Source organism: Apus apus, chromosome 6, assembly GCF_020740795.1.
Source record: "Apus apus isolate bApuApu2 chromosome 6, bApuApu2.pri.cur, whole genome shotgun sequence".
NCBI classification, from domain to species: Eukaryota; Metazoa; Chordata; class Aves; order Apodiformes; family Apodidae; genus Apus; species Apus apus.
The window spans coordinates 34,931,960-34,945,863 of NC_067287.1; the positions used below are offsets into that span (position 1 = coordinate 34,931,960).

Sequence of the window (13,904 nt, forward strand, 5' to 3'; positions counted from 1 at the left end):
ATAAAACAGGTTTTAAGTAGTCTTTGCAACTCCCTTCTCTTGCAGCTGTTTTAACCTCTCACAGCTCTACATCTGCCCATTGCAGAACATGTTCCATAACAATAATGGTCCTCATTGTCAACCTTTTCTGAGTACGCTAAATGGAGTTTCCAGCTTTTGATCCCTGCCAGAAAACACAAACCCTGTATATGGAGAGTATATGAGATAACAGCTAGAGGAAGTAATGGCCTGCTGAAGTACCTTAGAAAGTATTGATTCTCACTGCTTCTTGACAAACTGCAGACTGAATTATTTCATTTTCACGATGTCTTGCTACTCAGGGCTTGTACTGTGATATCCGACAGCTGGTCCAGTTTATTAAGGAGGCTCATGGAAATGTCTTTCGGAGAGTGGCTCTCAGCGCCCTCTTAGACAGTGCTGAAAAGTTAATACCAGGAAAAAAAACAGAGGAAACAGAGCAAGAGCCAAAACCTTCTGGAAGCAAAAGGTGGGTGTCTAGGAGGGAGAAGGCAAAGCACATAGCTGTATGACTATCTCCACCAAACATAAACGTAGAAAGTTGAATGCCTTGTGGTTTATCTTGATAGCAATGGAAACGCTGGGAGGAGGAAAGGTTAAGAGAAGTAAGAAGCATAGTATCAGTCCTGAAACACTGGGTGGACAAAGCTTTTAATGTGTATCACATCCTTAGTGTTGCTTATCTGACAGATAAACCTTGGCACAAGCCCCAGAAGAAATCTAATCCTGACATGCCTCTTTATTAAAAAAAAAGAGTAATTAAAAAATAATAATAAAAAAATTCTCTGGTGCTTTGAGGCTCACCATATTAAAAACTTGGGAAGAGGGATTAATAAAGCTGAAAAACTCCTAAACCCCTTGGTTTTGCTTCAAAGAGCTGATTCCTTTTTTCAAGAATGATACGGAAACAGGCAGTAAGTTGATAGAGTACGTCTCTAAGCTGCTCTTGTTCAGCAGGGCTGGTTTCCTTAGCTATGTGATGACCATGAGATGGACCATCCATTTGTTTAGCTGATGATTTCTATTGTCTGCTTAGATCCGAGGTGGGAAGTGTCATCATTGACAAAGGCCAGGCATCAGCTGCCCCTGATGAGTGTCGTAGTTACATCTCAAGCCGCCCAATGCAAACTCCGGAACAGTAAGTAACTCTTGAGTTGTTTCACTGGTTGTTGCCAGCAGCTTCCTTCTGGGGTCAGTACAGATGGGCAGGATAGCAAGGACTTACCTCTTTGGATGGTACCACAAATGTCTGTTCAGGAACTGCTGATAACACCCGGGTAATACCTATTTGCAGTGCTGCCAACTGGATCCACCCTGATTTTGATGGGAAACCACCAGAGATTTTCAAAATTACAATGGAGTAGATTTATCAATATTGCATACTGTCATAGCCATGAATAGAGTGTTAATTCCTCAGAGATGTCATCACAGCTGTTTTCCAGGCTTTGTTTGTACTTCTGGGGGATGATTATTCATTTTCAACTTCCAAGTTGTTGCTAAGGGTCATTAATCCTTTACTGCCTCCCAAGAGCCAGCCTATTCTTGGCCTTTCTTGGGTGTGTAGTCTCCAAAGATTTTTGAGCTTTCCTTATCAGCACAGGTGCTCTCCCCATTTTCTTACTGAGTGAATCCACCTGCTGTTAGGCATCACATGTTTGAAGTTTCTATTGTCCAAAGAATTCTACCATTTAATATTGAATTAAATCTAACCAATAGTCTTTAAGAATTTTAGAAATGTTTATAAATGGCCACTGGTCCCTAGATAACTTTGGACAGTCATTTAACTTCTCTTTGTCTCTCAATACCCATCTGTCTTGTTAAAGTGCTTTGACATGCATTGTACAAAGACACTGCCCTCCCAAGGGCCCAGAGCTCTACCTTCCATGTTCTGCTGCATTAACTGAGCCTGAGAAGTCTCACAGTTGCTGAGACTGCAAGGATAACACGATGCCCTTTACTGCTCTGCAGAACTGCAGCAAGCTGTTCTGCTCTGAGCCTGCCACAGCCATGGGAGATGTCAAGCATACAGCAAAATATGCTGTCCCCATTCCAATATGTTAATGTGAACTGTGACTCCAGTATGTCCATAGATGGCTATGGTGAGGTCCAAAAGCTCCCCAGTACACATGCCTGTAGAAAGCACCAGTGTAGTCTTAGCACTGTGGGTCATTTTGACCTAAAGAAGATTATTTGTTTTTCAGGCATAGAAAATAAAAATGTGAATGACCTGTTCAGTGGACAAGATCCTCAGGGTAGAAAAGACCTTTATTCTGTGCCTTGAGCAATATTGACCATGCTGTCAAACTTGATTATGTCTCACTGAGAAGAGTATGCTTGGAATTCAAAATGAAACAACTGCAAAGAACAGAGTTCAGGAGGGGGCTGCAGAAGGGAGGCCTCATTCCCCTGAGCATCCAGACTTCACTGAAATGCAGTTCACGCCTGCATCCCTTTTCTTCCAGTGATGAGCAAAATCAAGGGGCTGTTCTGGGACGCAAGGATTTCTGGCGAAAGATGTTCAAGTCACAGAGTGCAGCAAGTGATACCAGTAGTCAGTCTGAGCAGGACACATCCGAGTGCACCACTGCTCACTCTGGGACCACCACAGACAGGCGCTCCCGCTCCCGGTCCCGACGAATCTCCCTTCGAAAGAAACTCAAGCTCCCCATAGGTAAATGTATGTCTCTTCATATTCTATATACATATTGCATGTGCAGAGAAACACAGATAGATATGTTTGTCTTAAGAAATATTGCAGCACAATTCCTTATTGTCCAAGTATATTGTATATTTTACCAAGGAAAGCTGGGAAATGCTGCTCTCTCTTTTTTACAGATAGGGAAGTGAGAGCAAAGAGAAACGTTAGCCATTTGCCAAAGGTAACAGGGGATATCTATGGCAAAATAGAATACTGAATCCGTGTCTCCGAAGCAGTAGACTAGTACTTTAATCTCAGAGGGATAGTTCCTTTCTGTAGAAGGGAAATACTCCAACTAGCATTTGAAAGACAAAGAATATATCCTTTACAAGATCCAAGACCATGCATGGTCATTCATGCATGTAACATGAAAAGGTTGCCCTCCCTTTTCCTCCGATTTTCCCATACCCCGGCTTGCCCACTTTGGAGAGATGTGCTGCAATTGCTAGAAATAGATTCTGCTTGGAAGCATTTTCAGGATTGTCCTAACTGGCTTATTCTGCAACAGGGAACTGGCTGAAGCGATCCTCCCTCTCTGGCCTGGCTGACGGGGTGGAAGATCTCCTAGATATCAGCTCAGTCGACCGTCTGTCTTTCATCAGGCAAAGCTCCAAGGTAAATATGTCTGGTGGGATTGCAGAGAGCTTGGAAGAACAGCATCTGACCAGTTTTAGCTGTCCAGGGAAACACTCTGCTCTGTATGGACACTGCAACTCAGTCACAGAAGTCTTCAGAGTGCCATGGGAACTGGCTCCTGGACTTCTGTGACTCACAGTGAAGACTACATTAAACCTGCACTGAACTTGTCTGTCTGCCTTGGGGTCACTAAGAAAGAAATGCAGGCTCTGTCAACAGACTTAAGGTTTAATTGTTGGTCACCCTTCTCCTTCCTCCTTTGTGCCTTTACAGCCTCTTATAAAAGACCAATTCTTTAAGCAGAAAGCTTAAAAGATGAAGTGTTTCTGCCTACGTAAATCTGTGCAGACCCATTTGTGTTGCTATGGTGATCTGCTGTGTTAAAGCCCTTCTGTAAATGCTTGATATCTCAGCCAGGGAGACCAAGAGGTGGTGGTAGAGTGCAGCTTGACCTGGCCCTCTGTCTTTTGACAGGTGAAGTTTACCAGTGCGGTGAAGCTGTCAGAAGGAGGGGGGCCAGGAGGTGGCCTGGACAATGGGCGAGATGAAGAGGAGAATTTCTTCAAGCGTCTTGGTAAATGGCGCACCTGCCGAAGACACCCATCCAAGCTTCATCACACAGAAGAAAAAGATGGTTAGAAATCAGGGTTCTCGTCTCCTTTTTTCTTTCTTTTTATATATCTTTTTTTTAAAATCTCTTTCTTTCTGTATTTTACTCCTGTCCCTTTTTTCCTGCTTTCTCCACAGTTTTTGTATCCATTCTAGACTTCTCCAACTTTTTAGTCTTGGTAACTCTTTTCTTTCTCTTCCTTCTTTCTTTTGTTTCACTTTAGAAAAAAAACAAACCTCTAGTAAAGTTGACTTATTAAAAAATCAAGACTAAATAAATAAATTACACAAATACAACATTTGGGCTTTTAAAATCAAACTGAATTTGATCAATACACTTGAAAAATTAATGCTTGCTTCAAAGCACTTATTCACTTCAAAATTAGGTGGGTAAATCTTTCATTGCTAATATAACAATGGGTGTTCCATCAGTTTTTTTGTTTGGTTGTTGTTTTTTTTTTCAATTTGTGACCATTTGACAGTTTTAGCAAAGATCAGCACTGATGAAATGGAAAACCTTGCACAAACCTTGTTATAATTATCTCTTTTCTTCTGTGTTTGCATGTCTAGTGTCTGCATACCATCCATTAGGGATGCTGTCCCTTTTTCTTAGCACACAACATAATAATAACACCACTATTTTTCCTTTCCATGGAAGTATATTGAATTGCAATGCCTTTTCAAAATCAGCAATGTTTGAAAAGTGCCTTATGAATAATATGAGGTTATGATATATTCTGTTTTAAAATGTCATGCAGTCATCCACATGCTCATGTCCTCAGCTCAGAGCTCATCCTTGTTGTCAAGGAGACAACCTTGTATCTTGAAGTTCTGCTACTGTTTTTTCAAGAAAATGCAACCCAACTCCCAAAAACACACAAAAATCAGTAGATTTTCTTTATCACCTTGATTTCTATAGCTTTACAGTATGACACGTTCTCTGGCATTATGTTTTTTGTTCTGTGACATTACACTTGGATACTGCGTTGTATGTATTGCACCATCATTTGTCCCAGACCTGAAGTGTAACATGTGAGACATTATTCAGGCAAGTGATACTAGCAAAGTAGGAGTGTAAACTGGTCATCATTTGACCACTGCAGGAACACTGGTGGTGGTTTTCAACCAGCTTCTAGGTGAAAAGTATTCTTCCCTTAGAAGGAGAATGCATCAGCCCAGCAGCTGATTGTAGCTGAAGGTGAAAACCCCCAGAATGGAAGGAACTGCATTGTTTTCTTCATCCGCTACTTTGTGCTGTAGGAGGTGTGAAATATTTCCAACAGATTTTCTCCCAGCTACAGCTGTTTCTACAGTTCTCATGTGAGATGTCCGTCATATTTTCTTGTAGGAAATGTTTTTTTCATCTTGCTAATGCTGATTTTATGCCACTGTGAGTTTGCTTTGGCCTAGAATGTCCATACTCTTTAGTCTTGGCACTGTGGCACATCTCCTGCCTGTACCAAACTCAGATGACACATTAGTATTGGCTTTTTGAACTTTGCAAGTGTTGTGCATACTTTTGCCTTCTGTGAGTAATGTCAGAGTTGATGAAATTGATGAAGAGAACTTGAAACCTTTTTCCCATGCCTGTGAGAGATGTATCTGACACATGCTTGGTTTTGACATATACACACATTAGAAATACCATAGTACAAGTGATGCAATGGATTGAAGTCAAGAGTCCCTTTCTTGCATGTTAGTGTGAGAAACAGGCAAATTGTCCAGTGATGTTGACAGGCAGGGTTGGGCTGGTGCCTGATCACTAACTGAAGCAAAGGGAGGGTATTTACAGCTATAAGGCAAAGTGTGGTGGTGAAAGAAGTTTTATCACCACAAGGATCTCTCGTATACAATGACAGCCACACACCATTGTGAAAATACAAGGGTAGTTGTACATGCCTGTGCAGGTATGTCCTTCTGTGTGTGTAGTGAAATTGATGTGAGGCCTTTTCAGAGAGGGATGGTTTATAACATGGTAGAACAGCAACGTTACAGAGGGCTTTCCAATTTCCATAAAGATCAGCAGGTTTTCTGTGCTTACGCAGAAGAGAATAAAAGCCTGTTGAAAGCAGGTGGAAATACTATTAAATCCCTCAACGTCTGACCCTACAGCATTCTTTTGGAGCCTGTTTCTGACTAGCTGCCTTCCCCTTCTAGTCATTCATGGTGCTATGCCATTTCTTTGCTCACACTTTTTCCATGTGGTGTTTTCTCTTGTGTTTTTTGGGTTTTTTAACACAGTAGGCAAAATTGAAAAGAAAACAGAGAGACAAGAAATACGTTGCAGTAGAATACATTGCAGTAGAATAATGTGTCGCATCATTTATGAATTGTAATCTTCATTGTTATATACCATCTAGACCACTGGAAATTCTGTGTTAGATATGTATGTAAGCATATGTATGTGTGTGTGTGTATCTGTATGTGTGCATATGTATACATATACATACACATAAATATATGCACATTCATGCATAACAAAATGCTTGTTAATGATCTATTTGCCTATACTAAGAACACAGCATGTATACAGATGTGAGTTACAGTATGTTTACAAGAGACCCTGAAGGTTCCTTTGGGCACTTACTGAAGGTATTGTGACTGTAGAAGTTGCCAGGGTGTTCAAAGCATGCAGCACAGGTGAACCACAGCACGTGATTGCTCTGAGGGGTCATCTCCCATTCACACAGGAAGCAACAGGGAGCTCAGGCACCCGGTGTCCTTCTATGTTAGGAATTGGTCTCTGCTTACTGGGTGAAATTTTCTGCAGGGCTGCGTCACATTGACATTAAGCCCCTGAGGGCTCCCCTGCTTACAGCAAGGCCACTCCAGGATGGGTGCAGTGGAGGACAGTCTTTAACTGCTTCTGAAGGATTCTCTTGCAAAGCTTCAAGAAAGTGCAAGGCTGGGACTGCAAAGGGCTCTGAAGGGCTGTAGTGATAGACTGTAGGTAGTACCACTGAACCCAGGGGGGCAAAGCCTCTGCCAGATCGTTATAGTGGGGCTTAGGAAGATGCCACAGGCATGACTTTCTGCATCAAGAAGTCAAGTTTCTGTTTTTTAATCTCAGAAAGGCACAGCCCTAACAGAGCCTTGAGAAGGAAACATTTGTTTGTACCTCAAATCAGTTAGTGTTACAACAGCCATAGCAGGAAGGCTTGGATAGCATGCTACAGGCTATGAGGAAATAGGAGGAGGTGAAAGAAAACAGTATTTGTGCCTGCTTATTTCTGTAAGTGTTCTACATGTTCTTTCTACTTTATCTGTTTTTTCCATTTTGATTATATATTTTCCAATATAGGAACATTATGTTTACTGGAAAAACTATATACAGCTTTACTGGAGAGAGAAAGGACTCAGATGATGTAAAGTCTCTTGACTTTTTCTTCAAGGGAAGAGTGAAGTTCTACATTGTCATTTTCCGTTGTGACTGTTGCTTGTGGTACATAAGTGCTTTCCAAGTAATTCTGAGGAGTGCAATCTCAAAGGGACTTTGAGTTTTCAGGCATTCTTCTCTCCTGAGGAAGAATTCACAAAGTCCTGTAGAGCTGACATTTTGCCTCTTGTCTTTCAAATCCATGTTTAAAGCCAATCTTGAATTCTCCACTCAGTGTTCTCTTCTTCAGTGCTCAATCCTTCAGTGTTCTGTAAACATTTGTACTTTCACATGTACACAGGTAGAGTATTATGGATAAAGACAAAAAGCCCAGAAGCTGACCAGTCTTGTTTTGACCAGCCACCTTGACCTTGATACAACTTTCCTGAGTTCTCACCTGTATCTTTCTGCCACTCTCTCAACTTTGGGTGCCAGCTGCATTCAGAAGTGTTCTTTCTGATTGGCAATGGAATTTCTTGATTTATCCTGTGAACTCTATACATGGAGTTTTAAATCATGCATGAAAAAAGGCCTGGAGGGGGGGTGATAGCTTCATTTTCAAAAGGAACACATATTAGGGAGCTTTTTAACCCAAAGAGTGCAAGGCTGGAATGATGACACCTAGGAGCTGAGTCCAGTCTCACTTTGCATGTTCTGGTAATTACAGAAGATTAATGCCTAAAAAAAATGGACACTACTTGATTTCCACATAAGAACATTTTCAATATTTGCTGTTGATTTTGCTGTCCTAGTAGATGATACATTACTAACTTGATATGTAAGAAATAAGGTTTATGCATGCTCCACTTTAAGGTAAACTTAAAGGAAATAGAGAAGTAAGAGATTATTCAGGAAAAGCAGCCTGTAAGTATGGTATTCTGTGTTACAGAGGTGGGGAGAAAGAGCCATATTCTGGTTCACCTATGTTGGAGTAGATCCTGGGCTTCCACAATGAGTGTAGTGGAATTGCTTTGGGCAAACATCAGTATGACCAAGACCAGAATCTCTCTTGCTGTAAGCCTCTTCCACAGAAGTAATGAATATTGTAAAAATACCCCTGTTATCAATAGCACATCAACGTGAGGAAGAGATTTAGACCCAGACTCTACTCATCAGGGATTTTGTGCCACTTTTTTATTGGTGAGAGGCTGTGTTCCCTTCTCCCTACCCCTCCCTGCATCCCCTCTGTACTCTCTACCTCTTTAGGTTGCCATAGCTTTGATGATCACTTGGCCTCCAACCAAGAAGGAGGAAAATCCAAGAACGTTGTGAACCTGGGAGCAATCCGCCAAGGCATGAAGCGCTTTCAGTTTCTCCTGAACTGCTGTGAACCAGGCACTATCCCCGATGCCTCCATTTTGGCAGCAGCCCTAGATCTTGTAAGTCATTCGTTGGTGTATTTGTATCTGCTGAGTGAGAGCATGTGCATACGTGGTGGCCCACTGTCCTTCAGGAATGCTGTTCGTGATTGCACAGAAAGCAGGTAAAGTGTGACAGCAATGCCAGCTGGTGGTGCTGTTATTAGGTGGAGTTTTAGCCTCTGTGACTGGATGAGTATGCAGGCAAAACAGATCTTCCCTTATTACATGGTTCCCCATAACTAGATTATTGCCAGCAAAAAGATTTCATTGTTAGACTTGAAATTTTGCTCACAGCCTTTCTGCTTCTAGTGTCAATAATAACCTACCAAATAAGGACTGAAGACTGGATGATTGCCTGGAGGGGCATAGTAATCCTCCTCAGGAGTTCTGACAGCATTACAAGTGCATTCAGCAACACTGAAATTTTAGTCAGAAGAGCCAGTCAGAAGGGAAAAAACCCTCAAAAGTCAGTGTGCCTGCTTTTAAATGCACATATGGATAATTTGTAGATCCAGATCACAGAAGTGACACAATTCAGTCCCTCCTTCCTGACACTGAGTGTCCCTTCTGTATCTCCTTCCTTCTTTTCCTTGAAGCTGCTGGATTTTTAACTGTCCCTTCCATTTCTGAAGTGGTGGCCTTCAGCCTGTTGTTCATGGGCCAGTGGGGCTCTGTGAGGTGCTTATGTGATAAGCACAAGAGTGTGACAAAGACAGCTATGAAAAACCACCCTATTATGAGTAACTTCTCTGCACAGTGCTCTTCTACTTCCTTCCATAAGTGTTTGGAAGTCTGCAAACTGAAGAAGATAGAAAGCCACTGCTCTTGGAGCCCCCGCATCCTTTCTATCCCTTTGTCTTCCTGCTCCCTGCCTCTTGCCTCTTTGACTGCCATGCTGTCTGTGCTCATGCTAAAGCTTTTTTGCTTGCTGTTGGAGATGCCAGGCTCATGGACTCTCCTATTCTGCTAGTGCTGTGCCCTGAGTTGTGCTGCCTTGTCTGCTCCATAGTTCTCAGGATGATATGCTCTGTGCACCATGCCTTTATATGTTCTTCTTAACCTTGCATCCTTAGGCTGCAGATTCAAGCAAGTCTGCATTAATATTGGTCCAAAGTTGCTATTGCTATTAGTTCACATCTACTGTTTGGACTAGTCCTCATTCATCTTCCAGTAGACAGATGTTCTCTTCACTAGTTCCCACTCTTCCTGCTGGAGATTGTTGGCCTGCTGGCTGGAAGCTATGGAAGAAGTGACTGATAGGGAAGCCTGTCTCATGCTCTCACAGTCAGAAGTGGTTCCTACCAGACAGGGTTGCAGTGAGCTCAGAAGGTGGGTTGGGGAGACAGTCACTCCTGCCAGGTGGGCTGTGCAAGGACAATTTAATTCTTCAGGGCTGCTGGGCTGCCACCCCACTGTGAGTTCTAAGCTAACACGGAATGTGGGGTGTGTGGGGATAGATACCTCTGAGGATATGCTAGTCTGTGTGCTCATCAATCAGATGATAAACCAGGGGTTTGGAAATTATGTCCCTATTGCCTCTAAATCTCTTTCATTTTTTAAATTTGTCACATGCTTAAGCCATAGACCAACAGACTATGTCCATGTATGAAGTCAACTGAAAACTGCTGGTCAGAGTGCACTGTTTGAGGATGTCTGTTCTGACTTCCAGAGCTGGCTTTTACAAAATAAGACTTTGACTCTGTTTGCTTTCTGCTGAGTGATGCAGAAGGCTTTGGTAGCAGAATGTTTAGAAGGTGTGCAGCTTGAGGGGAAAGAAGCCTTGTTCTAATTACAGACTTGGGAGACTCCTTACAAGTACCTGCTCAGCTGGCATTTTGGTTACAAAGTATTGGAGATATATGGAAGTCAAGTCACATGCAATACAGGTTTCAAAAAGGAAAGCCTGTCATCTCACTGTATGGCTTATTGGCAATGTCTGCTGTCCTAGAAAATGATCACGTTTTATGTCAATAGAGCACACCCAGCAGAACACATTCTGGTTTTTCAACTTCTGTATTCATGCTTTTGAAGTCATAGTTTGAATCAGGTTTGGTGCAGTTTAAAAGCTTCTGAAGTAATTTTATTCAGCTGAATCGCTATGGCAACCTGTAAGGAAGGAAAGGCAAGGAGCTCGTTTCAGTTCTTTGAAAAACGTTTTGACCATGCATTTTCATAAGATTTTTGAAATTTCATTCTTATACGGACTTCAAGAGCTTTGATCAGCCTGGATGTTTATACAGTTTTGCCATAGTGATTGAAAGAACTTAGGACAGTGAAACAAAGGCTGCATCCTTATGGAAGTAATTATATATTTATATATTAAATGGAATGTTTCCTTAGTTTCAGAAATTATGTAATTAACATATTTTTCCAGAAGCAACATCCATTCTTGACTGAATTTTGTAAAACTATAATCAATATGTGGCTTTGCAAACATTCAATGACAACTGATAACGTTGCAGGTAGTTTCATCCTTATGTCACCACCTAAATCCACACTTGGCAATAATACATTGGTTTTATTTCCCTTTTTAAAAACCTTAGGAGATTGAAAGGCAAGTAATGTGATGTTTCAGTCTGTTGTCAAGTTTCTGCAGAGGGTTCTGATAAACCACTGTCTACCATTTTATAACAACATTTCCTGAAGTATCCTAATTAAACTAAATTATTCTGGTGAGGAAACACAAGATTCCCTTTAGCCAATGTAGTGATGTGTGACACCTATCACCTTTATGCTTCTATAAGATGTGTGAGCTGATCTGTTCTAATAAATTAATCTCTTATCCTCGTACAAATGCTGTGATGATCCTGCTTTATGGCAGGATTGTGTTTGAGAGGACCTAGGAAGTTTTGTGAGGGCAGAAGCTAAGTTGAAACTGCAAGAATACTTGCCAGAATCCTGACTCCTTGACACCCAGGATCTTAGGGAGGCTGTATTGTGCCATGTCCCTGTTTCCACAGGATAAATATTTTTCCATAGGAGGGCCTGTGAGCTGGGAGGAAATCACAGAGTGCTCCAAACAGGTGCCCAGAATATATGACTAGGAACAGAAACAAAGAGCTATGTCATAAATTGTACTTGACCTTTTTGAGATATAATCAGAGAGATTTGAACTAACACTTTTGAGGCAATTCTCCCAGACATCAATTAATAATTTACTCACCTATCTTCATATACCTGCTAAGCTATTTCTCATGTCAGACTTCTCTTGTGGCTAAATAAAGCAGAGCTAGCCAGTCAGCATCTTCTGACAGTACTTAAGTTTACTTTATTTACTCTAAAAGTTAATTGTTGCTCTTTTTCTTCCTATTTTTTTCTCCTTGAAGAGACTGGTGGAAATGCATTTTTGCTCCAAGTGCCTTGCAGAGTATAAGAAAGGGCACAAGAAAATTACCACTGGTTGATTAGTCTTGTAAAACTCATTGTCCTTGAAAACAAAACTAGACCTAAATGCTCTGGAGTCATAAAACTGCAAAATCAGCTGTATTTGAACAGTAACGTGGTGCTGTAGTATTCCAAGTCCATTCTGTATTTGCCCCCTTCCAGCCAGGTCATTGCTTTTGCTGTTATTTGTACAAATCACGGTATCTGCTGAAAAGCTCCAACAGGAGTACTTGAAATTTTGTTAAGAAAATGGTGGATTCTTATTCATGTCAACTTATACAGTATAAGAACAATTTTCAAAAGGCAAAGTGATATAGTAGGTCTAATGTTCAAAGTGACCTTGTGAACAGTTTCACAGGCATGGGCAGGCTTGTGAGAGTATTGCTGCTGTGTTAAGTTTTGACAGTGACCATGGTAACTTGTGTTCTTTTCAGCTATGCATCGCCTGTCTGATTCATTTCTCTCCATTTGTGATGTGTTTCTCTGTGGTGTGAATCCATCCCTGTCCATTCTGTCACATCTTCATCTTTCTCTTGCTGCTGCTTCAGGTTTCTCTGAGCCTCAGGTAAGCAATCACAGGGAGCTTGTGCCCTATGATGTTCAGAAAGTCCTCCTTCATGCAGGAGGTCTTTTCAGTGATTTCTAATTTGGAACTCCTGCTCCAGGACACACTCCTCCTCTCCTTCACCCCCCCTCCTACATCTCCTCCTTCAGTAGTAGCTGAGTGCTTCCATAACATTTACAACATGTATCTTTACATGATTCATATATGCTAAGAAATTGTGACTTAACCCATGGTGAACTAAAAGAGAAGACTGAGGCTGGGGCTTCATCTTTTCATGTATGTCTCCAGGTACGGTTAAGGTTTTACTCTGCAAGATGAAAAGAATATAATCCTCACCTGTTTTGTGATGCATATGGGCAACAAGTAATTTGTAATGTTTTCCCCAGGTGCTAGATAGTAGTTTTGTTTCTGGTTGTCTATGACTGTCTGGCTTCAGATTTCTGCATTCCTTGTCAGAACATTGGGCCAGCTTTAATGTTCTCCTTATTCAAGAGAATTGCTAAAAGATTGCTGTTTTCTTCCAACATTTGAATGTAGACAAAACATAATCCTTTTTTTTTTTTTTCTGGCCAGTCTCCTAAAAGGTATGACTTTTTTCAGTCCTTTGGTATTAACTTCTGGCTGTAAGTTAGCTGCAGAACAGAATTTCTTAAATCAATTCCCAAAATTCTGGAGCATTTGTCCTAAATTTCTTGCTTTCAACTTTTGATTAAAGTGTTATTGGAGACACTACTTAATAATGTTCCACAGACCAGCTTGCAGACCATCTTCCATGATCTCAGCGCCCATTTGTTGCCTGTGGACCACAGATGAGGAACCTGCCCTTAGAAGTAGATACTGATACATTTAAATTACCTCACTATAGCTGTCAGCATCTAAATGTGTGGAATACACTTTTGTGCTCTGTGAAATCCCTGTTAGAGAACTTTTCTAACCCAGCTTCTAAATTCTGGACATTGTTGCATCGTTAGTTTTACAACCTGCTGCCTACAGGGGGTTTTTGATTGTGAAAACTGCAGGAAGAGAGATGGGAAATTAAATGGAAATAAAGAGAACAATTTGCTTTCAGTCACTCTCCATGTCTGTAAAGATGTTATTTTTGCGGAGTTGTAGACTGCTAGGAAGAAAGCTCCTTCCTGAGCCTAAACTACCCTCTGTGAAACAAATTACAGTGTCAATTTTTGACATATTTCAGAGTTTCTGGAGTGCTCTTTATTGGCCTAACATGGACCCTGCTGAGTGATTTTATACAAACTA

At 41.3% G+C, this 13,904-nt stretch overlaps 1 protein-coding gene across 5 annotated transcripts in view; it reads left to right on the forward strand.

Annotated features, from left to right (window-relative positions):
* Positions 1 to 13,904, forward strand: part of UNC80 (unc-80 homolog, NALCN channel complex subunit) — a 133,689-nt gene that overhangs the window by 45,066 nt on the left and 74,719 nt on the right. For 2 of the 5 annotated variants that reach the window (XM_051623951.1, XM_051623953.1), the window contains exons 17-22: positions 321 to 487; positions 1,055 to 1,156; positions 2,481 to 2,695; positions 3,225 to 3,331; positions 3,827 to 3,926; positions 8,544 to 8,716. In XM_051623951.1, coding sequence (XP_051479911.1) covers positions 321 to 487; positions 1,055 to 1,156; positions 2,481 to 2,695; positions 3,225 to 3,331; positions 3,827 to 3,926; positions 8,544 to 8,716 — 864 coding nt within the window. Of the gene's footprint in view, positions 1 to 320; positions 488 to 1,054; positions 1,157 to 2,480; positions 2,696 to 3,224; positions 3,332 to 3,826; positions 3,987 to 8,543; positions 8,717 to 13,904 lie in introns of all 5 variants that reach the window. The other 3 variants (XM_051623949.1, XM_051623950.1, XM_051623948.1) reach the window with 2 other exon arrangements.